At 38.3% G+C, this 24,432-nt stretch overlaps 5 protein-coding genes and 1 non-coding gene across 12 annotated transcripts in view; 3 read left to right on the top strand and 3 right to left on the bottom strand.

Annotated features, from left to right (window-relative positions):
• Positions 1-5,518: 5,518 nt before the first annotated feature.
• LOC104811881 (protein PLASTID TRANSCRIPTIONALLY ACTIVE 14) lies at positions 5,519-9,067 on the bottom strand. Of its 2 annotated transcripts, none has more exons than XM_010538739.2 (12): positions 8,945-9,067; positions 8,673-8,825; positions 8,377-8,514; positions 8,160-8,285; positions 7,812-7,940; positions 7,584-7,673; positions 7,337-7,487; positions 7,050-7,159; positions 6,775-6,846; positions 6,535-6,640; positions 6,029-6,226; positions 5,519-5,946 (listed from the first exon to the last, which is right to left on the bottom strand). In XM_010538739.2, the coding sequence occupies exons 1-12, from the start codon at positions 9,002-9,004 to the stop codon at positions 5,822-5,824; spliced, it is 1,458 nt and encodes a 485-aa protein (XP_010537041.1). In that variant the 5' UTR covers positions 9,005-9,067; the 3' UTR covers positions 5,519-5,821. The 2 variants fall into 2 exon arrangements, with proteins under 2 accessions (XP_010537041.1, XP_010537049.1); XM_010538747.1 differs by having other exon boundaries at positions 5,519-5,943; positions 8,945-9,066.
• A 168-nt stretch (positions 9,068-9,235) lies between these two features.
• On the top strand, positions 9,236-9,309 carry TRNAT-AGU. Its single transcript has one exon. It is a non-coding gene; the product is annotated as a tRNA-Thr (tRNA).
• A 117-nt stretch (positions 9,310-9,426) lies between these two features.
• Positions 9,427-13,187, bottom strand: LOC104811868 (vacuolar-sorting receptor 7). Its single transcript, XM_010538728.2, has 12 exons — positions 12,681-13,187; positions 11,695-12,387; positions 11,520-11,608; positions 11,373-11,442; positions 11,148-11,231; positions 10,976-11,052; positions 10,786-10,867; positions 10,602-10,684; positions 10,401-10,464; positions 10,143-10,271; positions 9,922-10,025; positions 9,427-9,827 (listed from the first exon to the last, which is right to left on the bottom strand). Exons 1-12 carry the CDS (start codon positions 12,991-12,993, stop codon positions 9,711-9,713), a joined length of 1,905 nt encoding a protein of 634 aa, XP_010537030.1. The 5' UTR covers positions 12,994-13,187; the 3' UTR covers positions 9,427-9,710.
• A 2,846-nt stretch (positions 13,188-16,033) lies between these two features.
• LOC104811863 (mitochondrial amidoxime reducing component 2) lies at positions 16,034-18,619 on the top strand. The gene is made up of 8 exons (XM_010538716.2): positions 16,034-16,260; positions 16,771-16,920; positions 17,087-17,263; positions 17,332-17,420; positions 17,502-17,566; positions 17,714-17,816; positions 17,934-18,044; positions 18,329-18,619. Exons 1-8 carry the CDS (start codon positions 16,167-16,169, stop codon positions 18,458-18,460), a joined length of 921 nt encoding a protein of 306 aa, XP_010537018.1. The 5' UTR covers positions 16,034-16,166; the 3' UTR covers positions 18,461-18,619.
• Positions 18,620-18,954: 335 nt separating this feature from the next.
• LOC104811820 (pentatricopeptide repeat-containing protein At4g20090) lies at positions 18,955-22,183 on the top strand. 6 transcript variants are annotated; one of them, XM_010538693.2, is made up of 3 exons: positions 18,955-21,299; positions 21,402-21,519; positions 21,895-22,183. In XM_010538693.2, exon 1 carries the CDS (start codon positions 19,062-19,064, stop codon positions 21,036-21,038), a length of 1,977 nt encoding a protein of 658 aa, XP_010536995.1. In that variant the 5' UTR covers positions 18,955-19,061; the 3' UTR covers positions 21,039-21,299; positions 21,402-21,519; positions 21,895-22,183. The 6 variants fall into 6 exon arrangements, with proteins under 6 accessions (XP_010536995.1, XP_010536987.1, XP_010536979.1 ...); XM_010538685.2 differs by having other exon boundaries at positions 21,890-22,183; XM_010538677.2 differs by having other exon boundaries at positions 21,402-21,604.
• LOC104811853 (haloacid dehalogenase-like hydrolase domain-containing protein 3) overlaps positions 22,153-24,432 on the bottom strand; it is a 3,360-nt gene continuing 1,080 nt past the window's right edge. Inside the window, exons 2-4 of the mRNA XM_010538704.2 lie at positions 23,340-23,709; positions 22,997-23,203; positions 22,153-22,707 (exon numbers count right to left, since the gene is read on the bottom strand). Of these exons, the coding sequence (XP_010537006.1) occupies positions 22,411-22,707; positions 22,997-23,203; positions 23,340-23,597 (762 nt within the window). The 5' untranslated portion in view covers positions 23,598-23,709 and the 3' untranslated portion in view covers positions 22,153-22,410. The remainder of the gene's footprint in view (positions 22,708-22,996; positions 23,204-23,339; positions 23,710-24,432) is intronic.

The following is a 24,432-nucleotide window of genomic DNA, read 5'->3' as shown; positions in this document are numbered from 1 at the left end:
AGTAAAAAATAGAGTTTTCCACCACCACTCGAAGACCTTTATAGGTTACATAAAATATTACTAATTAATAATCTTGACCACTTATGACCACCAATATATGCACCATTTCTTGTTTTGAAGGTAATGAATCGTTTTGGGTAGTTAATTTTTTAATTTTTTATTCTATTAAATATATATTATATATTATATTGCTTTCCATTTATTGTCATAATAATTATGGTGAACTAATGAATATTATTGTCAGTTTTTTATTTATGGGTAGTTTAATGAATATTTTTTAACCATATTTTTGGTAGTTTTTTTATATTTTTTAATTATAACAATCATTGATAAATTTTTTCTCAAAATATTATCATTTTAATTATCATAGTTATTATCTAAAATAAAGATGAACTGTTTGTTTTTTAAAATTGATAATAAGATATTGATATTTTTCATTTTTTATATCTTTAAACATATTTTAATTTTATATAAAATATATGTATAATCAAATAAAATTTTAATAATATATAAAATTAAAAACAAATTATGTTTAAACAAAGATTTTGAATATTTTAAAAAATATCACATAGATGATGATGTGGATGTTGAGGTGGTTTCAATGCTTCGTTACAATCCTTTAAACTCATTTCTTCACCACAAGCAAAATAATATCCATCGAGTCACCCATCTATATCTATTTAATATATATGGTAGCATGATACTGGAAGTGGTCCAGTTAGGATTGGTGACTATGTCTGACTTCATTTGATACTCTTGTTCCATTTTCTCAATGGATCCTTGAGATCCACAGGGTTTACGGTTCTCACTGGATCCTTGATCCTCAGCTTTCTCTCTGGACTTAGCCCTGACATAAACCCTCCTGCCGTTAAAATTGTCAGGGAGTCGGAGCAAAAATTCTTCAGCGGATGAAATGCCACGCATTTTGCCAATAAGGTCGAGCTAAATTGCGGAATCACTGGCAGACAAGCAGAACCTTTCGCCTCAGTTACTCATCCAGTCATAGACCTAAGGAGAAGACGATGGTACCGCATACAAAATGATTAACAGAGAGAGAGAGAGAGAAGAAAAAGGGACCTGAAGAGCGATCTATATGATTACCCTTTCGCATAATAGTATCCAATTTTTTTTGGCTGTTTCGTTCCATGACCAGGTAATATCCTAAATTGCTGTCTCATCAGACGATTTCCGGCGAAGGAGAAGATGAAGCTATACTCTTACTGCAGAAGCTCAGAAAAAATTTTATTACTAAATAAATATCGTTCAATATTTTCTAGGTAATGTCTTAGTAAAGTTTTCAATTTTAACCTTATTTAAAAACATCTCATTTCAATAAATTATTAATGAAAATATAATGTAATAATAGTATATATGACTTATTTAGATTTTTTGTGCAACAAACTGTGGAAAAATATAAAACTACATTTATTTTGATTAAAATAAAAAATAATTTCATTCTATATATCTATGCAACATTCATTTTATTACGCTACATATAATTAAAATAAATTAAAAACTAAAAAGAAATTATTAACATAAATACCCAAATAAAATAAATATTAAAATTGATGAAAAAAATCTATACATATACACACATACATACATCATTTATTTTAGTCGTATAGTTTGATTAAATTTATTCTTCTAAGCCTACGTTATGTAGTTTTATCTGTGTTACACGATCATTGCTAGAAGCATATATTATATGATGTAAAAATTTAAACCCAATGCTAAATTGTTAATCGACATAAGTCCTAACATTTATAATTTAATATAACAAAACTAGATTGGTCAAATAAAAAAAGACAACAACCCACTTGCATCCTCATCCATCGTTCAATGACAAAAAAACTTGGATTTAAGTAAAACATTAATTTAACTTTATACTATTATTAGTATTTCAAATAATACCTCACTCGCACATTTTCTGACAGTGTCTGCCAAGAATTCAAAAACTTTCTAATGGTTTCATTACACCACGTTGCTCAAGGAATGCATAACACTCCAACCTCGATAACATTTCTTAGTCTTCTCCTTCGTCTTCTCTCTGCAATTCCTCGTTGCTTCACCCACCTCATGATTCCTCTTTAGAACAATCACTGACGCATATTTCAGATTTCTTTGTTCGAAATGAATATGCTTTAGTTTTGTTTTCTTTTTGTTTCTTTCATCTTTCTGTGCATGGTGAGCTTCTGTTCATCGCTTAATTCTAATGGGGTGTTTGTGTTTGCCTTAAAATCCGCCATCGAGATCGGTTTGTTCTGCGTGCTCCTGGTCAGATTCCAACCCGACTCCGTGTCATTGGACCGGAATCGTCTGTACCAGTGGCCGAGTCACCTAGCTTGTTCTCGCCGGAAAATCAATGCTCAGATACATACTGTGCTCCCTCCCTTGCCGCCGATGGTGGCTTTGTAATGGACCGCTTTGTCCACTAAAACCAGATGATATTCCCTTCATATAACAAATACTCATCAATCACAATAATAATCAGATCAGCATTGTATATATCATTTGAAATATGTAATCAATATATATATATAGATATATAGATATATTTGCTTTTCCATTTGACAACTCTAATTCATTATTTATGGTTAAAAAAAGAGGCATCAAGAGATAAGTGTTGTATATCCGTAGGTCTAAGTGCAAGTTCTGAAACATATAGAACATAAAGATAGTGTGTGTATATATATATATGTATGTTCTGAAAATATATAGTCTATATGGAGATAATTAGATCTATATATTTATATGGTTACTGAATAAATATTCCTGTATAAAACTTAAAAAAAAAATCTACAATTTATCATATTTATGATGTTGTATAAGAAATATTTAAGATGTTAAAAATCTATAACTCAACTGCCAACATACAAAGTCAAACAAAACATTTTGTAGTACATTTGAAGTAAAAATCTTTGTCTCCCTTTGTGTTTCTTTTTGGGCATTATCCAACATATAGTAGGGTTTGCCATCCAGAACACAATGAATTATGGTGTTTCTTTAAATCCGATGGAGAGGTTAGTATATACCTCATAATTCATTTATCCAAAAGTATCAGTTTCACCGCTCATGTCCTTTGGATTGTGTGCCTCCACCCGAACAACCCAAAATCAATTATCTTCAGATTCATGTTGGTGTTTAGAAGCATATTCTATATTTTCACATCAAGATAAACGATCTTCTTCGAAATCTAATAGCTTTACCTGCACTCGATCAAACTCACGATTTCTTCAAATAAAATAATGAAAAGAAATCGTTGAAAATTACCCTTGGGAGAGATCCTCAGCGAGTTGGATCACAATATGATAAGCAAATATCTTGCGACGGCTACGGATTATAAACTGTTTCACATTTACACTCGAGAGATATTCCACAACGACAGAACATGCTAGAGAATGCAAGGATTGCTCATCAAATAAAAACCATCTTCACCCCAACCAAGAACTTTAATTGCAATTATACAAAAAATAAATAAAATGGACATGCAATGCAAATATTTATAACGTCGGTTTTCATTAGTAACGTTTTTCATTAGTGAATTAGTGGGGAAGACTAATAGTTTTTTTCATTAGTGGTTATTAAATGATTGTTATCACGCTAGGTTGATTCCACCAAAATGTCCATTGATATTTTCTTTTTTGTATACTATTAAAGATTCCACCTAGATTTCTATTGATATTTTTCTTTTATCATTCTCTCAAGATTATTATATAATATTATATTTTAATTTTGTAATTTGAATAATATTATCAAGATAACTAATAATATTTTTTATATTACAAAGATGAAATTTTTTAATTTTTCTTCATTAAGATAACTAATAATATTGTTTTTCATTAATTAGTCAATTGATATTTTTCATGTAGTTAAAACTAATGAACATGTTTATAAACCAATTGAAATGAAGAAAATTGCCACATAGGATGCTTAGGTGTCCTCACCAAATCTCTTTAAACATCTTTATTAATATATATAGATTTGCGTTACAAGAATTTGGTCAAAATTTATATACGTATACATTGTATAAACTACAAGTGTGTGTGCACTCATCATTAATTATTATCTTCTAATCTAATCGTAATCTTTTGAAAATAGTTTTTTTTTTTATATTTTGTTAGAGAATATATATATATAAACTCGCAAATAAAACTACAGTTGTGGTGTGGTATATTCCAAGATAAACCGTAACTTTTGGATATTTTGTCATATTTTAGTAATTATTCCATCATATAATTGTTTTATAATTATTCAACTCAAAGTTATAAGATAAAATGACCCTAGTAAGGAATACGATAATTACTAGATTAATCGAAACTAATTAAGCAAATAGTTTTTTATATATGTTTTTGCTGTCTTAATGGATTGAGCCAACAAACGTTTTGTAGCTATGCAATGGCCTTTTCTTGTCTTGTTTTTGTTGGTTATAATTACAAAAAACTTTATTTAATAAAAAAATTATATTCATTCTTGTCCCCTAATTATATTGGCTTGTTTTTATTAACTTGTGGTTAATAATATAATTGTCGTTGCTTTTCTTCTACTCTTTGTTGATATTCCTCTTTTGTCCAAACCAATCAAACCTACCCTAAGTAAATATGACATCAAGCAACCCAATCATATACGTACCATAGTCATACCCATTGGCTAATTATACGATAATCATCTTGTTTAGCCTTTAATGATGAGATTAGTCTGTTCTTTTCATCCATTTGTTATGTACCATATACATATAATAGATCTGTAAATGCCCATCAAAATTCGATGTTGAGATCGACCAATATCTACGACTTCATGATTGAAATGTGATTAATGGTTTAATCACTATTTAACATAACCCAAATTTGGGTAAACCAGTGGTAAGAGAACATGCAAAACATTCTCTTATTCTGGGTTCAAAGCCAAGCGTGTGGAGAGACATTCACCTGAACGTCTCCAATCTTCTGAAAGATATAGTTGGGCAAAAGACCCGATAAACTTTCAGATTATAAAAAAAAATTTAACATAAGCTCTTCTTATTCCATAATAAGTGTGTTTATTGAGATAAATTTTATTCTTTTTGGTGCATCAAACATCTTCTTGTCTTATTCTTTTGGATTCAGCATCTTGTTTAATAGATTATTAACATATATTAGTTATAATTCTTACCTTTATTGTTCGAGTATAAAGCAAGTTGGTGCACGTAAACTTGATTCTCCTGCATTATTACAGTCAACCACAGCACGTACGATAATTATTTTATGAAAATGACCAATGTTTTTGTTTTCTTCCCTTTTCTCTAATCATAGGAGTGATAAAATTCAAACTATGATTTCGACGGGGCAACCATATTACAATGATTAGAAAGAAGAAAAAAACATTCAGTTGTGTTTGGATAATATTATTAAACCAATCTCGTTTGGTGTCTTAAGAATGTATAATTCTGTATTGTGTTATTGAATAACAAGACATCAACATATCGGACAATTCATTCTATTTCATCAAGGTTTAGGACAGTATAATTTATCACTGTGTAATCTCTTAACGGTTTAAACTGTCATACCTGTCATTAAACGTTGAACGACTTGTGGAGAACTTCACAAAAGCGAAGATGCGCCTTTCGAGCAAATAAACCTAACTACATTCTCAGTCTAATTAACACTATTAAAGAAATGACCCTCCACACCATGGAGACAAACTTGACAATAAAGACAATGGAACCTTCAATGGCCATGGCTGAGTAATTCAGATGGAGTGAGGAAGAACATTCTCGTGTACAGATCTCAGATTTGATCGACAACCCTTGCATTTATCGGAGAAAAGGTTGAACATTTCGTTCGGATCAAAACAGTATCCGTTCTTGATAGATGTCGAGTGCCTTGATGATCTTCCGGGCAAACATCTTCCTGTGCATTCTGTACTTGATCGCTGTCCCAAACGTTGTCCTAGCTTCCGACAGAGAATCTGCTACAAGATGAAAGTTCTGATTATCGGGATTGATAAACGGGTTTTGCATTCTGCTATCTGGACACTGAATATCGGATTTTACCTAGCAATTTCTGGTCTTGCTCTGAAGTTGTGGGGAATTCAGCAAGCATCTTTTGGCATTCATCTTGCAACTCCCTTGCTGCTTTCCTCTCTGCACTGGGAATTGCAGGAACATCTGTATCTGACCAAGTGGGCAATGTTCTTGCCGCTGCTATGACGGCTCCATCAACAAAAGAGTCACCATCCTCAGAGAACTGGCCTGCCCCATATTAATTGTGTCAGTCCCGATACAAATGTTGTCTACTCATACTTAACATAGCCTTTTCTGATACGATAACGGGTCAAGATAGGATTCATCTATCAAACCACGGGTTAGCTCTGCTGTGATATGGATCTGATTACAAAATGCCTCAGAATTGAATGCATGTATAGTTACCGAGTTATCTTAGACCTCATCCAGAACCTGACATGTCACTCAGAATTTGCAAAATCTTGCTTATTTTCTCCCTCATTTGTTATCAACATACATTGTTTATAACGGGATGGAGTGAAAGAAAATGAACTTACTGGCATGATAATATTCTTCAGGAAGACCAGATATATTAAAGACTGACAAAAAGGAGTCTAAATGTATCCTGGAATCTCCAGAGAACTGTATAGCATCCCAGGGATTCTGCATGAATGCAAAATTGTGTAAACTAGTAGATTTAACGTGTTGAAATGAAGAAAAAAAAACTGCAGACAAACAAGAAAAACTTTGAAGTATCATCTCCTGGCTTAAGAATTAATTTGCAGCTAGTAAATTACCACAGGAGACGAGAAGCCATATCTTTGCATAAGCATGTTGTTGTTCTGGCCTGGCATGTAGTCAATCGTCATCTGCAAAAGCATTTATGAGATGAGATCATTTTTTCATGTTCTTGAATGAATGAATCCCTTTGACCTATCGATAATGGTAATTCAACCTCAAATTTGGTTTAAGAATTCAATCGAAATATAATAGCGTGACCTGAAACCATACGTGCCTTAATTGACAGTGGTGGGATTTACAGAAACATTGGAGAAAGCCATTGAGTTCTTACCTCTTCGCCTTTCTTGATACCTTGACCAGCATTTGTCATAACCTCAAGCATGCGATCTTTGGCTCGCCAATGTAGAAAACAGTTTGGTTGAAAGGAATGGTTTAGCATGTCTGCAGAACATGGTTAAACTACCAACATGAGCAATTGCATGACCAGTTTTGAGATTCCAATCAGATTCATCTGTTTCTAGCTTGAGCCAACATAAAGTTCAATGACAGAAGTTGGAATTCTCGTCGATGAGTCGGTCAACAGCAACTGAACAATTAAATGTACACAATCTTGCTTACCAGCATATGGAATCAGCATATTTGAATCCTGAATCAACGCACCAATCCTTGTTTGCATGCCAATGCATCGGGTTTGGGCAATACTAGTCGCCCAAATGAATCTTTCAGGCTCACGAGCTAGCCGTTTTATTTTTAGCGGTACTCCTGAATGCTAAGTTATACACAGTTACAGGTCTTTGTCAATGAAAAACAGCAATCACAATATTTCGGAATGGAGTGAAAATCTCTAAGCTTCATGCCTGATTACCCAATTCCTTTCCCAAAACTCTAGGACCCGTTGTTGTTGTTGCCTCATAGTTGATGCAAGATCAGGATCTTGAAGCTCCACAAGGTCTTCCTACAACAAAAATACCAAATGACAGAGAAATAGAGGTTTAGCAAAGAAAACAAAAGTGGATCTGATTACTCATTTGATTGATGAAAGACACCAAAATAGAGATGTAAATATGAATAGTTTTAAAGAAAATCAGTCCACCTCTTTAGCCAGGAGCAAGCTAGTGCACTCATCTGCAGCAGGCAAAAAATCGCCATAGAGCTGCCAGAAGTTATCTTCTCTGTCAAATGCATATAGAAGAAGACATGCCAGTCTGAGATCCCAATCCGTCTGTAAACTCACAGAAATGTCACATTAGCACAAATAGAAACTAAAAACAAGACATAACCTTTTTCAACGATGAACAAGAATCAGTTCATTGTCAAGGAAACACAAAAGCAAAGATTTTGAGAAAGAGAACAACTTTGTTGTCTACAATTTCATCCAAAGCCAATAATTTTGGTTGGCTACTACAGAAAGAGTCTGGCTATAGTTACACAAATGCAATACCTCTGGATCAGTCGAATTGATGACATCAAATATAGGATGACCTATAGGAACAAAATCCGGGAAAAACATCCATGGGGACTTCTGTCTTATAGTTATCATCAATTCTAGAGGAATCTCCATTACCACCTGCCAAAAAACCACCAAGAAACAAAGATACAGCCATCAAAGGTAATGGCAGAAAAAAGTCGAAAACTTTGGTGGAAACTAAGCAACTCACCCTGGCACGACGACGTGGTTCGATGTCCTTGGAGGCATAGACGCCAAAACCTTCAGGACTCTCCTTGAACTCAACACCATATGCTCTCACACTTCGGACAAAACCTATCTTGTAGAAGTCCGGATCTGCTGGTTCCAGCTAATGAACAAAACAGAAACTAATCAAGTCTGATTTCCTTCTCTCCTTCAAAACCCTTTTCCAGAATTCTACAGACCACATAGGTTTCTCCAGAGGATTTTCTCAGCAATCAAACAAAAGAAAAAAATCAAGCTTTGAAGGATTCGGATTACTAATACCTCGGACGAAGATTCTTCGGCGGCAGTAGACTGAAACAGAGGAAAAGTTTCCGTCTCAACGGTGGCAACTCTGATGGGTCGGAGGCCATTTTCTCTGTCTCTACCCAAATTGAATCTGGGTTTTGGTGCTGATCCAATTCCACTGCAGAAACCCTTGCAAAGGACAGGAACATGAACGCATAGCGACTCAGAACCGAGACAAAACACAAACAAATACGAACGTTTATGTATATGCGTAGCCATATGTGTAAACGCAAAAAAGATTCTTGTACTTGGGGTTTGGAGACGAATGTATTGGCTAGCTGATGGAGGAGGAAGGAAGAAGAAGCCATCCGGCAACGGGAAGAGTTCCACCCTGGTCTTAAGAAAGGAAGAGACCAACGTTATCCAAATTTCTTATTCTTCAGTTTAAATTTCCGTCATGGATTTCTTTTTCGACAACATTTTTTTACAGTCTGTAACACCGATCACGGTAAAACCATTGGCCCAACCTTATCTTCCACTTCCACGGTAAAATCTGCCGAAAAAGAACCATTTTTGTGTATATACTTTTGAACATGCAAGCTTTCGTAGCTCAGTTGGTTAGAGCACCCGTTTAGTAAGCGGGAGGTCTTGAGTTCGACTCTCAACGAAAGCATTTGGTTTTTTATTACCAGAAATTTGTAAGTAAGACATAAATGATGTAAAAAAAGCATATGTTTCGATGTTTATTGCATAAAATAAATGTTCAAAACTTAAATTTTTTTATTCAACAAAGAAAGAAGCTGCTCTGTTTTTCTTTTTACTGTTTAAATTATTTTTTGTTGAAGCAAAGCCGTTGACTCTGTAGTTACAAAGCCTAAACTGTGTATAACCCCCAACCAAAGACAACCCCTCACATGTACTTATTATCTCTACACAAAGCTTTCACGAAACAGTGAACCATATGTACACCAAATGACGACAACATCCGTATCTTAACGTATCGAGAACTTCTTCTGTCGTGCAAGAAATGGGACCCACAGAATCCGACACGTTCGCACCGGCACGTATAATACGTTAGACTGAAGGGTTCAGTCGGAAGGGTTCAGCCTCTGTATGAACTTCTCGGGCACGTTGGCTATCGAGCGGCATATACTGCGACATGATCGCCATGATCTCTGAATCCATGTATGTCTGTTCAAAGAAAAATGCCATTAATTGAAAAATCTCAGCTTTGAAGTTACAGAGACAAAGATATAAAGGAAATGTGTTTGAGGAGTGCGAGTACCCTGAACCGGTATTTGTAGAATAGATAACCGGCTAAACCGATTGCTGTGACGATGGCCAGGACCAGTAGTGTTAACCACCATGCTGTTTTGGACCCGTCTCTCTCTGCGAATATATCGTCAATCTTCCTTTTATCATCAGAAGGAGAACGGGAAAAAAATGTTTTTTCTTGAATCGGTTTAAAGATCTGAAGTAGAGGCATTCAAGATCAGTGGTGTGTACCGATACAAGTGTCTTGTTCGTGTATGTAGAGACGGTTCCCGGAGCACTTGCAGTCGTATCCGCCCCATTTGTTCTTGCATTTGCAGCCACTACACTGACAAGCCGAACGCTCCTTGCATTCGTTTATGTCTGCAGGAAGAAAAATCACCGAAAAGAACGGTATCTTAGTTTTAGAAATAGGCATGGAACTCCTTGAAAGATTTTGTTATCCAAAATCAAAATCCACAAAGAGTGAGTTATAATCTTCATAAGGTTTACCTTCACATGTATGACCATCTCCTCGGAACCCTTGGGGACATTTGCAGCCCGTTGAGTCAGTCTCCTATAACAGGTTTAGTTGCAAAGAGCTTATAAGTAACGTTTTACGGAACTTCTACTCCGAGTTTCAGACAGAAGACAATGAAGTTGATGAATTGGAAAAAGAACTCAAAGAAGGGCAAAGAGGAAAAGTCACTGAACTGAGCAAGCAGAGAAAGTCAAGCCGTTCCTTGTGTCCGACCAGCAACCTCCGTTGTTTATAGTACACCTCGCTGGCCCATAAGCTGCAATACAAAGGTTGTAATAGTGAGACAAAACCAGAAATCAGTCTGAGCTAGTATTGTCGCCGAGAGAATTGTCATTTTGATGGCCAAGAGTAACTTACGCGAGCATGAATCATACCCGTCGCCTTTATATTGCACACCTTTCACGACCGGGCACTCGCAAACTCTTCCTCTGAACGTGTCCTGATAGAAGATAATCAAGATTTCCGTCGTCAGTTCTGAAAACTACTCGGTATCCAAGCGATCAGATTGATGCTATACAGACATGATCCGATAGTTCTTACGACAAACCTTGCAAGCTGTTATGTTAGATTTAACATCAAGCCAACAACCACCATTGTTCTCCAGACACTCATTTGTCTCCAAATCTGTCCGGTTATAAGAGAGGATGGAAAAAGAACAGACAAGATCAGTGTTATCTGTCTGAAAAAGATGGATATCATGGTAACAGAGAGAGATTGACCTGTGCTTAAACAGATAGCAGGTTCTGATGTTTCATTGAATCCTGCGCATATTGCCTTTAGAACAGCAGTGCTCCCCAGCCTCCCTTCACGCATTGAGAAAAAAGAAAACGGAAATTTCAGTATCTCACATGCGGAGAAAGACAAGAACTCTGTTGAGAAGGGTCCAAGTTCTTCAGTGAGAGGGACGGATTTGGAAAAAATAACAAGCAACATTCACGATTAACCTCGATATTGAGCATCGTTGATGACTAACGTTGGCAATATCGTAACATCGCCACGGTCTCCTCGGCCAACCTGAATTTCACACATTTCCGTAAGAAAGATGGATGCTCTTTCAATTTCATGACATTTTCAGAACTTGAACAACCGACCTGAAGTTCCTGCTCGGCTTTCAGAACTTGGTTCTCAGTGTCAGCTTCAGGATCACCAATGCATCTCTTGATCTTGTCAATAGGTAAATCTGATACAATGTTGAAAACTCATAACCCGAAGAAAGGAGATAGCAAGGAAAAGCTTCCTCAGTTTGGGAAAAAACAGAGGACTTACTGAGAGATTTCATGACATTTTCAGCACAATCTTTGCTATATTTCTTCTCCTTCATGGAACATCTGATATGGAAATCAGTGACATAATCCCACCAAACCCACGACCGGTTACTCTCGTTCGCCACTCTATGAACACAAAGCTGCCTCAGATTCTCGAAAACCACGTCTTTCCCTTCATACCCTTCCCCGAAAACCTGCTCGGGATCCGGAGCGCAGTACCTACCGTTGTTTATGCACTGAGACTTGCACTGGGCGCTGTTTATAAACGGCAGAGGGCAAAACCACGTGATGTAATGCGGCGTGAAAAGCGTGTAGCCACCCTTCTCGAGAATCTGAGCGTGACCCTTGAAATTCTTGACAAAGGTCATCTGCTCGTCGCAGCGGGCCCCACACTCGTCGTTGCTGTTGGTCCAGAGCTCGTATTCCACTCTCTGGTCAGGGTGAGGCACTGATTCTCTCCAGTCCAGTTTCAAGACTACATCTTTACCTCGTCTTAGTCCTTGTTTTATGCTCTCTCCAAAGGATTGTTGGATCAGAACCGACGGGATCGTGATCCTCTCGATGAACTCGTCGGCTACGTTGCTCTCCTCGGGAGAATCCATCGTTAACAATGGCTCGTCCACGTTATCGGCGACGAGTACAGCTGCAGCTCCCGCTAGCTGAGCGTTCCACGCCTTTAAGGCAAAGTAGCATTCTGATGACAAAGGAGGCAGAAAACACAGATCATCAACTCAAAACTAATCAAAGTTAAGAACTTTACCAGATTAAACAACCGATTAGTTGATAGCGTATATGATCAAACAGATACAAATACAAAACTCTGTTACACCAAACCAAATGAAGTTCAATTTCTCAGACATGGTCATCCCAGGCACATCTTCAGAAACAGGTAAGCCTCTAACTAGGACGGAAACAGGACATATCAAACAGGCATGTCTAAAGTTGGAATCTTTTGGGACGAACTGATCTATAAACTGTGAAACCTACCTCCGCGATCGAGGAGAAGAATGGTGGGACGAGGAAACTTCGCCTTGAAGGTTTTATGAAACTCAGAGCAGCCAGCGGTTCCGGATTCCGGGTAAACCACCGACCCGATCAAGAACCCGCCGTAATCGGGCAACCCGAAATTCGCGATCGATCCGTCGTACTTCGACCTCATCTCCTCCGGATTCAAAACGCTCACACTTCCTTTCTCGACTACAAACCTCGCGTTGCAGTGTCCGAGGCTATCCATGGCGACGAAGACGACGGTCAACGCCGCGAGCACGGCGCTCAAACTCCTTTCGTTGACCAAACCCATCGCCGGAGACGCCACCAAAGTGGATTCAAACTGATGGGTTCTGGGTGATCTCTGGGTTTTCTGATTGTTTCCCGGGAAAATGAAGGATGAAAACAGGTAAGTCAAGTCCTTTACGTAGGTTTTGGGGTTTGAGGACCGTGGAAGTTTTGTCTCTTGCCTATGGTTTATATGTTAGACCGAAGTTTCTGTTTTTTCCGATTACAGAGTTGACCCAGAATTGGGAGACGGCGACTTTTATTAATTTAAACAAAAAAATGGTTCTTTTAAAAATATTATAATATGGAAAACAGGGCAATTCGTGACTGCTTCGCCTTTCTTGTGTTATTATATTTTTTTTCTTGGGTGATTACTTGTTCAAAGTCTAATAGCCATCTTAATCATTTATTTGACTTGTTATTCCTCGATTTATAATTTATTTCATATTCTTAAAGCTTAAGGAATTATATTATATATACATACTCTAAAAATTGAAAGAGTAAGATTTGTTTTTAAAAAAAAAACCCAACAACTTCACAAGAGAAATGAATTTATTATGAAGATGTTTATGGACTAACCAATTTGAAATAATCACATTTCAATAAAGAATTCAATGAAGATTAAAGATTTAATTTTATTGTGAAATAAATTAATCCAGTTGGAACATAATAGCCTTTTTTTGTTACCAGAATACGAAGAAGTCATTAAAAAAATGCACTACCCTGCGATGACTCGGTCAATCGAATCAAAAACAAATTTCATGCGGTTCGGCTGATTCTGTTCGGTTCGATCCGGTCTGTTCCGGTTAAACTGAAGGGAAACCCCTGCTTCAAACCGGATACTGAAAGGTTTTCTTGGTCTCGGCAAAAAGCCCAATGGTGCTTTGCTTTGTTGGTAAGTTGCTCTTTCCTTCTCCCTCTTTCTCCGTCGAGATTCAGTGCCGGATTCCGTCGCGGCAAGCCGGACGTTCGGCTAACTGCTACTTACGAGATTCCTTTTCATCTCACTGGTCGGTGAAATGGCTGAACGGGATTTTCTCTGTTCTTATTTGTGACCCAATAATGCGTGATCTGGGCTCTTTTAAGAGCTGTTTCGTCTCCATTGATGTTGTTTGGGCATTGTTAATGGGAGAAAATGGACTACTGAATCGGTCATGAAAGCGATAGCCGGAGTGGCGACGTGTTGGAAAAGAAATGGGAAAGTCCAGGTATTGAGTTTTATCGTGTAGTTTTGCCAAGTCTAATGATGCTAATTTCACCTGCTAGCTCTTGTTTTGGCTCATTCTTTTACATACTTTGGCCATCTTGCTGAAACCCACATCTGAAATCTTCTTTCTTGCTATAAGCCGCAAGCCTTGGAACCTTATGATTTAGAAAGTTATAAACTTTTCCCTGTAAACAAACCAGAACTCGGGCTTTTAGTGGATAAAAAAAAACTCGGGCTTTTAGATGCACTGTATGTGATTGGGAACACTGGCTGACACTTCGTTTCATATTTGTTAGTTTTGTTAATCCTGTGAATTCCCTTGTCTGAGTGAGGTCTTTGGATTGATGACCAGGTTTATGTTTTTGCCTATGTTGCCTGTAGTTTAAGGGCAAAAATGGCTAGTGGTAACCTGAAGAGAATTGTATCTGCAGCAATCACCGTTCAAGGGCAAGGATTTTTGGGCATTTGCTTAACCTAGTGGGGAAGAGGTCTCCCCATAGGATCTTAGGGAAGAAGCTAACTGGTGAGAAGGTTGTGAAATGGTATCCGTATGACGTCAAGAGGGATGATCCTAGAGAAGAACAAGAGTAAATTGCTAGACCTTTCTTCTTGCTTCCCTGCAGCTCTCACACGTGGGTCCATTACTCATATATTTGATCTCCTCAGTGACTATGTGAAGTCTGTCCATATGAGCTTAAAGTTCGGAGAGTACATTAGATGTTGAAGACCAGTAGTTACTAGTTATAGTTATTATAGGTTATGCTTGTAAGAGGAAATGCAGCAAAGGATAGGGAGAGGTCTGTCATTTGGATACTGGTTCCTTGGAAATAAAACGTGTTAGATCTCATTGTGGCCGTCGTCCTGTGTAGGAGTGAAAGAAGATTTTAATCTCAAACAAAATCATTTCTTTAACCCAAAATTGGGTGATTCAATTGGGAAGGAAGGGAGCAAAACTCCTTTCTAACTCAGGTTCGGATCTCCATTTGGGGAGGGGCATTCACACGGGTTTCAGCGTTCTTGGAAGATAACGGATGAGTGAACTCCTTGATCGGTTTTCCTGTTATGCCACATGAAAGCTTCAGTTTAGAAAGGCCCAAGTTCAAGTCCCTCGGGAAAAGTTTCCCTAACGATCATTTTCAAGATCTGACTCTGCAGCAAGATGACAGCCATTTCAGACTCTGAGTTTCTCAGCGACCCTAATGGTCATGCCATGAGACATCACATCAAAACCTCTTCTTCATCGTCTTCCACATTGTGAATCAAACATGACATGACGTGCTGTAAGTTACATATCCCTCCTTGCATGTGTCTCCCACAGGTTTTTTGAGGAGTCCATCCATGGAGCTGTTCACTTTGCAGGTTTTCCCTCACACCACACACCACCTTCTTCTTTCATTTTTTTGGGGTCCTAACCTCTGTTGCTTTGAAGATAGATTCCTATCAGCAATTTCACATACAAGGCCATTGGAGAGAATAGATCCCTTGGGCTTTCAAGGAGCATATTCTTCAAAGAAAAGAAAAAAGAAGGCTTCCACTGCTGTATTCTTTTTTTTTCCTTTTTCCAAAAAATGAAAAAAAAAACTAGCAACATTGATTTTTTTTTAATTGAGTGTAATGTATGAATAAAACGTCGAAATTACATTATATAAAAAGATTTTGCATGATGTAGAATAAAACCTAAGTTGGTGTAACCTGTCTGCTCATGTCCCACGTGTGTATTTATGATTTATTTATTTTTATTCCCACCGGTTTTTTAGTTTTTTTTTTTTGTGTTTTACGGTCCAATCAAAGAGTTAATATTGGGAAAAAATCATAAAGGATGATCAAACAGTAACACACATGCAATTGCAAAGAAAGACGTGGTCCCTTTTTTTTTTCTTAAATCTTAGCATTTGTGGGGTTTTATAAGATGGTGAAGTTCTGAATCTGGGTTTCATCGCCCGATAATAATATCCCGAGTGAGAAGGAGAGTGTGATAGGCTTTTAGAGTGATGGAGCAGTCTCCGAAGATTGCGTCTTTGTTCATCTATCCGATCAAATCCTGCCGCGGAATCTCTGTTCCTCAGGCACCCGTTACTCCCACCGGTACGAGGAATTTCCTCTTCTCCGATCATTCTTTTTTGTTCTGTCCGTTTGATTCCGGAGAAACTTTATTACCCTTGTCTTTTGGCCTCTCGTTCTTTCTGGGATTTTGTTTTCGCGGAGCGATTGTCGTATTCTGTGATATGATTCGGGTCTGACCGCGGATGATGAGAAGACGACATGAAAATGGATTTGTTTGGTTGGTTGGAAAGTGCGTGAATTTCCCGGGAAAGCGCTCTTTAAATGAGAGTGACTACTATGTTTCCCTGCTTTTGCGTACTTGTTGTGTGAATGAGGCTGCCTAAACTTTCATCATAGGAAGCTATTACATGTCAAAAGAATTTAGGAATTTTCACATAATCAATGCTTATGGTCGATTTTTGGGGAGAAAGATGTCAACTTTTACAACTACGAGTGCCTGATGGCTGAAAACATAACTATATTGAAAGGTCTCTTGATGAAAGATACTTGGGAATGATCATGGATGGTCATTCTGTTTGGTTACTGATGTAGGATTCCGATGGGACCGTCACTGGCTAGTCGTGAACTACAAAGGGAGAGCATACACTCAGAGGATTGTGCCACAGCTTGCTCTGATCAAACCGGAAATGCCCCAGGAGGCGTTCTCAGAGGACTGGGAGCCTACAAACAAGTCTTTTATGGGTAAAATTGATCATATGACGTTATTCACTTTTTGCTGAGTTGGGTTCAAATTGTTATGTGGATGGTAATTGTTGCGAAATGAACATATCTTATCTTCTTCCCATTTCGTGTCTCATTTCCGCTATCACTTTCAAACTCGTGTTTGCTGTCTCTACTTAATTTGCAGTCATAAGAGCTCCTGGAATGAATGAGCTCAAGATCCCATTGACAACACCGGACTCTGTGGCAGAAGGTGTCTCGATGTGGGAGTGGTCTGGCTCTGCCTTGGACGAGGGAGAAGAAGCAGCTAAATGGTTCTCAGATTATATCGGGAAACCCAGCCGCTTGGTCCGTTTTAAGAAAGGTGAAGGTTTGATTTACTGTGTTCTCTTTGCAACAGATGACATACTTAACTGAAACTCTTAACTGCAGATTCTGAACATAGGCCTGTGGATCCTCAGTATGCGGCAGGATACTCTACAACGTTTATGGATCTGTTTCCGTTCTTGTTTTTATCTCAGGTGATCTAGTTTTCTAATAAGAAACTTGCATTTTTCCCATCTAAAATGAATATTTGAATACGATTTGGTAATTTTTCTCAGGGTTCGTTGAATGAATTGAACATGCTTCTGCCAGAGCCAGTTCCCGTGAACCGTTTCAGACCCAAGTAACATATCCATGAAACTTGCACGAATGCTTGTTTTCTTCTCTATTTTCGTCCATATACCTTTTGAACTTCTTTCGCATCGCTAGGTTTGTACATAAATCTTCTTCACTGTCGTATTATCTTGTTGTCTGTATAATCTCTCTGCAGCATCTTTCTGGATGGCTGTGAGCCTTTTGGCGAAGACCTGTGGGATGAAATCAAAATAAATGACTTAGTATTCAAAGGTGTGAGGCTATGCAGCCGTTGCAAGGTAAAAACATTCAACCATCTTTCTTGCATTGTGAACTGGCACAGTCTTCTTCCTGCAAGATGTGAAACCGTTGTCCAGATTTGATCCTTAAATTCAAGTCTGTAACGTGTTCTTCAGGTACCAACTGTGGATCAAGAAACTGCGGTTATGGGCAGCGAGCCAACTGAAACACTGTTGAAGTTCAGATCAGATAAGGTCTTAATGCCCGACAAAAAGCCCCGTGGAAAGGTTAGTTATTAAACCCAAGCTTGGCGACGTTTTCTGCTTTAGGACGTTTTACGGAGCTTGATTAAAGAATCTGAAGTTGAAGTATAAATGTTTCTACTTTGGTTTAACCCGAGTCGAGCACAATTCTCTAATATAGGGGTCTAATGAATCGCAAAGGTTCTTTTGCTGCTTGAATTATAGCAAGAAGAGGCGATACTTGGCCCGGTTTAGGGAAATACATAGCGGTTAAGGCTAAACGATTGGAAAATGATTTCGGTATGGTTTTTGTGGAAATGTGGTGGCAGGTGTTCTTTGGTAAGGAGATGGTTTGGGATTGGAAAGAAGGGAGCAGTGATGGTAAAGGGAAGTTGATCAAAGTTGGTGACCCCGTTCTTGTTGCCAAGAAGATGACCTCGAGGAATGAAGCAGCCATCTGAAGAAATATATTATGCTTATATTATGATCTAAAACCTGAATAAGTCAGTTGAGATATATAATATGATGCGTGTTATGTGAATGGATATATATATATATATATATATCAGTGTTTGATGTAACTTTCCTATCTTGTTTGGGTCGGATGTCAGATTGTTTCATGGAGACTGTGTTTTCGGAATGGAAAAATTGGCTCTTTGCCAAAAAAAGAGGGTTCTTATCATTCATTATTTAAGGTGGCCTGTTTTTACTAAACTTAAGTTTCATACAATCTTATCAACAACAACATCGTCTTAATCCCAAATTTTTTTAAAATCGACCGCATGTTAAATAGTTTTGTTATATTAGATAATTTCTAGGATATTACTATTGTACAATATACATGAATTTTCTATGGAAATTTTGGCAGATTTAGTTTTTTTTATTGAAAAAAAAAGAGTAGTATACAATTCCTTCAATTAAAATGGGAATGGGAATGGGAATGAGAGGGGAAAAAAGGGATTTTTGTGTGCGCCTTCTTCTTTCTTTCCCTCCCTCTGCCCTCACACAGAACAGAACATGACTGATGACTCAAATCAAAAACCCTAAGAAAAACATCAGACCATGCCCAAATGCTCAATCCCAATCCCAACCAACTTCTTCAGCGGCTTTGTTCGAAAAAGTCAATTCTTTTCGAGCAGCCCACTCAAGCTTTCCGTTCGTCTTCGTTTTTCTTCTCCTGTAATTTCTTCGGAAACATCCATGGAAGCCGAGTCCCACACGAGAGTGCCGCCGGAGCCCCCTATTCCGGACCAGATGTTCAAGCCGGGTTCCAAAATGGGTTCTTACCAGTTGGGCGATTCGACTTTGTATTCAATGATTGAGAATTATTCCAATTTGGGTGATTTTGAGTCGGTTGAGAAGCTTTTGGGTCGAATAAGAGTAGAGAAGAGAGTGATTACAGAGAAGAGTTTTATCCATATATTTAAAGCTTACGGGAATGCACATATGCCTGAGAAAGCTGTCGACTTGTTTCATAGGATGTCGGACGAATTTCAATGTAAAATCACAATTAGGTCGTTTAATTCTGTACTGAATGTGATTATAAACGAGGGTCTTTACCATCGTGCATTGGAGTTTTACGCTGTAAATTCAAAGAGCATGAACATTTCTCCAAACGCGTTGAGTTTTAATTTGGTCATCAAGGCTCTGTGTAAGTTGAGATTTGTTGATAGAGCAGTTGAGGTCTTCAGGGACATGCCTGCCAAAAATTGCTTGCCTGATGCATACACATATAGTACATTGATGGACGGGTTGTGCAAGGAGGATAGGATTGATGAAGCAATTTTGCTGTTGGATGAGATGCAGATTGAAGGTTGCTCCCCAAGCCCTGTTACATTCAATGTTTTGATCGATGGATTGTGCAAGAAAGGGAACCTGACTCGGGTGACAAAACTGTTGGATAATATGTTTCTTAAGGGTTGTGCTCCGAATGAGATAACATACAATACTATTATTCACGGTCTATGTCTCAAGGGTAAGTTAGATAAAGCTGTCAGTCTCTTGGAACATATGTTGTCCAGGAAATGCATGCCAAACTATGTCACATATGGAACAATCATTAATGGTCTGGTTAAGCAAGGAAGGACAATGGATGGGATTCGGGTGCTGGTATCCATGGAAGAAAGAGGGTATGTTGTGGATCATTATGTTTATTCTGCTCTTATTAGTGGATTGTTTAAGGAGGGAAAACCGGAAGATGCTATGAATTTGTGGAAGAAAATGGAGGAGAGAGGGTGCCGACCCAATATTGTTGTGTACAGTGCTCTTGTGGATGGCTTGTGCCGGGAAGGGAAACCAAATGAAGCTAAGGAAATACTCAATCAAATGATAAATGATGGTTGCTTGCCCAATGCTTACACATACAGCTCTTTGATGAAAGGATTCTTCAAAGCAGGTCTCAGTGAAGAGGCAATTCAAGTATGGAAAGAGATGGATAAAACCAACTGTTCTCGCAACGAGGTTTGTTACAGTGTTATGATAGACGGTCTTTGCCAGCATGGTAAGCTCAAGGAGGCTATGATGATATGGTCACTCATGCTTACTAATGGGCGCAAGCCTGACACTGTAGCTTATAGTTCAATGATTAAGGGTCTCTGTGATACTGGTTCTATGGATGCAGCTTTAAGACTATACTATGATATGCTTTGTCAGGAACCTGAGGCACAGCCCGATGTTGTTACTTACAATATACTTGTCAATGCTTTATGTAAGCAGAATAACGTCTCTCGGGCTGTGGATCTCTTGAACTGTATGTTGGATAGAGGGTGTGATCCTGATGTTGTAACATGTAGCGCTTTTCTGAAAACTTTTAGCGAGAAACCAGATCCTGCCGAAGAAGGAAGGGATTTTCTTGATGGGCTTGTTGTACGTCTTTTGAAGCGTCGGAGAACTTCAGGTGCTTGCAGAGTTGTGGAAATAATGCTGGGGAAGTATCTGACACCAAAGACCTCTACTTGGGCATTGATTGTTCAGGAGATTTTCAAACCCAAGAAGATCCGAGCTGCCATTGATAAATGCTGGAGGAATCTGTATTCTTGAACCCAAGAAGATCCCTGTAAGCATTATGGGCAAGTGTATTGCTTTTGGAGAACTGGTTATATTCCAAATTCTTCTAACTTCTAAATCGGATTGGATGCTGAAACAAGTTTGCTGGCTAGCAAAAATTTGTTGGGGAATTTATTTTCTCCCCAAAGTTTATGAACAGCTCAGATATCTCCACTCCAGTTCACACAACTTTGTGTTAATGAAGGGCCCCCCTGTTTTTACCTCTTCTTTATCAAATGGAAGCCTACTTGACAGGTTCCTCTTATTCCTTCTTCATTTCTCTTAATTGTAGCATAGATCGCAAAACATTGTGGTTTCCTTTAGATCACCGTTTCTTCTAACAATTCCAATTTCCAGGGGGTTATTTGCTGTTGATGTTTTATGGGCGGGTGGGTTGGCCTGCAATCTGCTCTTCAAATCCTCCAAGGCTTCTCCTTTATGGAGTTTTCAATGGCAAGCAATGCTCGAAAGACGCGTAAGTTACAGGATGGATTAGTTTTGAGTATGTAGTCCGCAGAAGTTTATGGCACAAGTGTGTACATCATGGCTCATAATTTCATGTAAGAGCTGGAACCATCTCAAATTAAATTTGCCGGTAATCTTTCCCCCACGGTGTTATTTTCTGGTTACACGCTCATAGGCGTTAACATATCATATGTTGGTATTACTTAATGTCATTAATGGGCATAAATGTTTTTGAGTAAAGAGTCAGTATCAAATCTCTGACCATACGAAGTAGGCATTGTTGTGGTTGTCAGATCAATTGTGAGGACCTTGGATTAAGTCATTATCCAAACCTCTTCTTTGCCATTTATGCACTTCTGTTCATGTGGTCTCTTTTGCAGCTCAGTGTGATATAAGTCTTCCGTGCCCATGGAGGTTCGAGCTCTCAACACGTGTATGAACACTTCTCAAGTGTGGGTTTCGTGACTAGCTGGTTAGCTGGTGAAATCGGATTACGAATATAAGGTCTCAGAACAAGCCATAATGTTCCACCTTAACACTTTGAAGTCTTGAAGCCTTTCGACATGTAATGTCAGGTTGACTTTTGCAGTTGGATGTGTAAACGTAAACTCCATAACTTCTCACAGATAATATAGCTTCTGAATTTTGTAGAAAAAGTATTTTCATTTCTTCTATTTCAGCTGTGACTTAAATGAAAATACAGTGATTTTACTCTTCCAAGGTAACAGCAGTAGTAGCCTCAAGCCTGTGACCTTTCTGAGCCCAAAAAAAAAAAATCTTCCCCAAGCAACCGGAAAATACCCACTACTGTTACTTTTACCAAGAACAGAAAAGAAAAAAAATCCATGAAAAACCTTGATTCATCAAGAACAAGAGCTCACAGAAGAAAAGGTCTCAGCAGTTAAACAGTAAACTTATCAGACAGGAGCAGCTGTTGAACATGAACCAAGTCTGGAAGTACCGTGGTGCCGGCTTTCCTCCAATTCTCGGCCTCAGCAGTCTTAAACCTATCCAGAAGCAAAGCATGCATGCCTATGCTCTTTGCGGGGACATAGTCCTTCCGCATGCTGTCTCCAATGTGCAGAACCTCCCCCGCTGCAAGATTCCCCGCCCTCTCGAGTGCTATCTCATAAATTTTCGGGTCTGGTTTCTCTATGCCTTCCATACCAGAGAATACACCAAAGTCCCACTCAGTTCCCTGAACCATGGAGTATCGTTCAGTGTATGTCAGAGACTCAGAAACCTTACCAATGTCTAAACAACACAACTAATCAGATAACATGATGTGTTGATTAAATTCTGTGGAATGACATAATTCAGTTTGATTAGCTATTCTACACGACTGCAAGAACAACAGCCAATGCTAATGTGACCTTACTACAAATGGAATAGCATCCCAATGTCATAGAAAAACAAAGAGGAACTCAAGCATTATGCAATGTCTCACGCTAATACATGGAACATGGGATATTTTTCTCCGGCATTACCTGGTTCAAACCCAAGGCAGGCAGAATAACATCACGATACCGGTACTCTGCATTGCTAACAAGCCCTACTTTAAGCCCCTTCTCACGTGCCCATCTCAGAAATGGTTGAGAGTCCTCAAACACAGTGTAAGGTGCAGCTGACCCAAAAGATGCGTATATGCGCCTGAATATCTTCTCAAAGGTTTCCTCATCATAGTCATATCCTGCCTGTTACCGCATATAAAAGGAAAACACAAAAGAAACAACACCTAAAACCCGGTGAATCTGGCAACGCAAATAGAACATCACATGAGAATTCTACAAGAGAGAACCGAGGGCATGCCAAAAGAATGCGATATTTTACCTTCACGAACGAATTTCTGACACAAGTCTTCCACCACACAATGTTGGGCATTTTGGCTGCAAATCCGAAACAAGGATATTTCTGGGCCATCTCTGTGTAAGCAAATTTAAAGCTTTCATGGACTCGTTTATAGTCAGGGCAAGGCAAACCAACTGCTTTGGCAGCCATGCAGTAGTAATCACCGAGCTCCCCTTTGTATGCTATGAGAGTACCGGTAACATCCACAGTGACGCACCTTAACTTTGACAGAAATGACATGATTTTTGTAGATTTTGCCTCAAAGTGAAACCTTTCAATAAATTTGAACTTTTGTCCAAAATCTTGATGCAAGTATCAGAGGGCTTCAATGAAGTTTCACAAATCAGAGAACCTGTATGATAATTGGATTATATTAATTACCAAGTTGCTTAACCAGACCTGAGTCCTGACAAATATTACAATCTTGAAACATATGCATTATCGGGAAAAGAGAACTAGTAAATGCAGAAAACATGAAGCAAAAGTTACATGCTTGAGAAGAAGAGCAAGCAACGAACAGATAGGCAATGAAGCAAGTTCAATGGAAGAAGCAAAGGACAAAAACACACCTGATACCTGGACCAAAGATCTAATCAGTCTTATATTTTCAGTATTCACGTTTAAAAAACACATCAAGAATCCATAAATAAACAGCAACACAAATCCGAAAACAGATTTTCTAGGAAAAAATGTAAATCCACAGAAAGGGAATAACAAAAGTTGAGAACTTTCATGTTCTTTTTCTGCCTTTTTTTTTTTCTGGATGAATTGTTAATAGAAAACTTCCATGCTGCACATTTCAATTCAAACAACGAGGAGCGAAGAATATCACTAAAGACCCAAAAGATAGGAGAAATCCAGAGATAGCATGAAAGATCGATTTGACTCTCTTCACACGAGTGGCCGATAGTTGCATCAACCAATACAAAATAGTTCCCGATTCGGGGCGACCCTCATCTAGTCATGTAAGAGAATCCAAGTACGGTCAGGCGATGTTAAATGTCAGTACAACGAAAAACTAATCCAGAAAGGTAATCAACACCAGAAATCTGATCAGAGTTGAGGTTTTCGGTTC

The sequence above is a fragment of the Tarenaya hassleriana genome, unplaced genomic scaffold, assembly GCF_000463585.1.
Source record: "Tarenaya hassleriana unplaced genomic scaffold, ASM46358v1 Cleome1, whole genome shotgun sequence".
NCBI lineage: Eukaryota > Viridiplantae > Streptophyta > Magnoliopsida > Brassicales > Cleomaceae > Tarenaya > Tarenaya hassleriana.
The sequence above is the reverse complement of the archived record's forward strand: the minus strand, read 5'-3'. Positions and strand labels throughout refer to the sequence as shown.

Bases quoted from the DNA above. Each gene is read 5' to 3' on its own strand.
- LOC104811863 (XM_010538716.2), top strand. From the start codon at position 16,167: ATGGAGCAGTCTCCGAAGATTGCGTCTTTGTTCATCTATCCGATCAAA. The intron at 16,261-16,770 runs GTACGAGGAATT...TTACTGATGTAG, and splicing joins GGCACCCGTTACTCCCACCG to GATTCCGATGGGACCGTCAC. The intron at 17,421-17,501 runs GTGATCTAGTTT...AATTTTTCTCAG, and splicing joins CGTTCTTGTTTTTATCTCAG to GGTTCGTTGAATGAATTGAA.
- LOC104811881 (XM_010538739.2), bottom strand. From the start codon at position 9,004: ATGGCTTCTTCTTCCTTCCTCCTCCATCAGCTAGCCAATACATTCGTC. The intron at 7,674-7,811 runs GTGGACTGATTT...TTTTTGTTGTAG, and splicing joins GCTTGCTCCTGGCTAAAGAG to GAAGACCTTGTGGAGCTTCA. The intron at 6,641-6,774 runs GTAATTTACTAG...GCATTCATGCAG, and splicing joins ATGGCTTCTCGTCTCCTGTG to AATCCCTGGGATGCTATACA.
- LOC104811868 (XM_010538728.2), bottom strand. From the start codon at position 12,993: ATGGGTTTGGTCAACGAAAGGAGTTTGAGCGCCGTGCTCGCGGCGTTG. The intron at 12,388-12,680 runs GTAGGTTTCACA...CTTTGTCATCAG, and splicing joins TCTTCTCCTCGATCGCGGAG to AATGCTACTTTGCCTTAAAG. The intron at 10,465-10,601 runs GTTCAGTGACTT...AACCTGTTATAG, and splicing joins TGACTTTCTCTGCTTGCTCA to GAGACTGACTCAACGGGCTG.
- LOC104811820 (XM_010538693.2), top strand. From the start codon at position 19,062: ATGCCCAAATGCTCAATCCCAATCCCAACCAACTTCTTCAGCGGCTTT.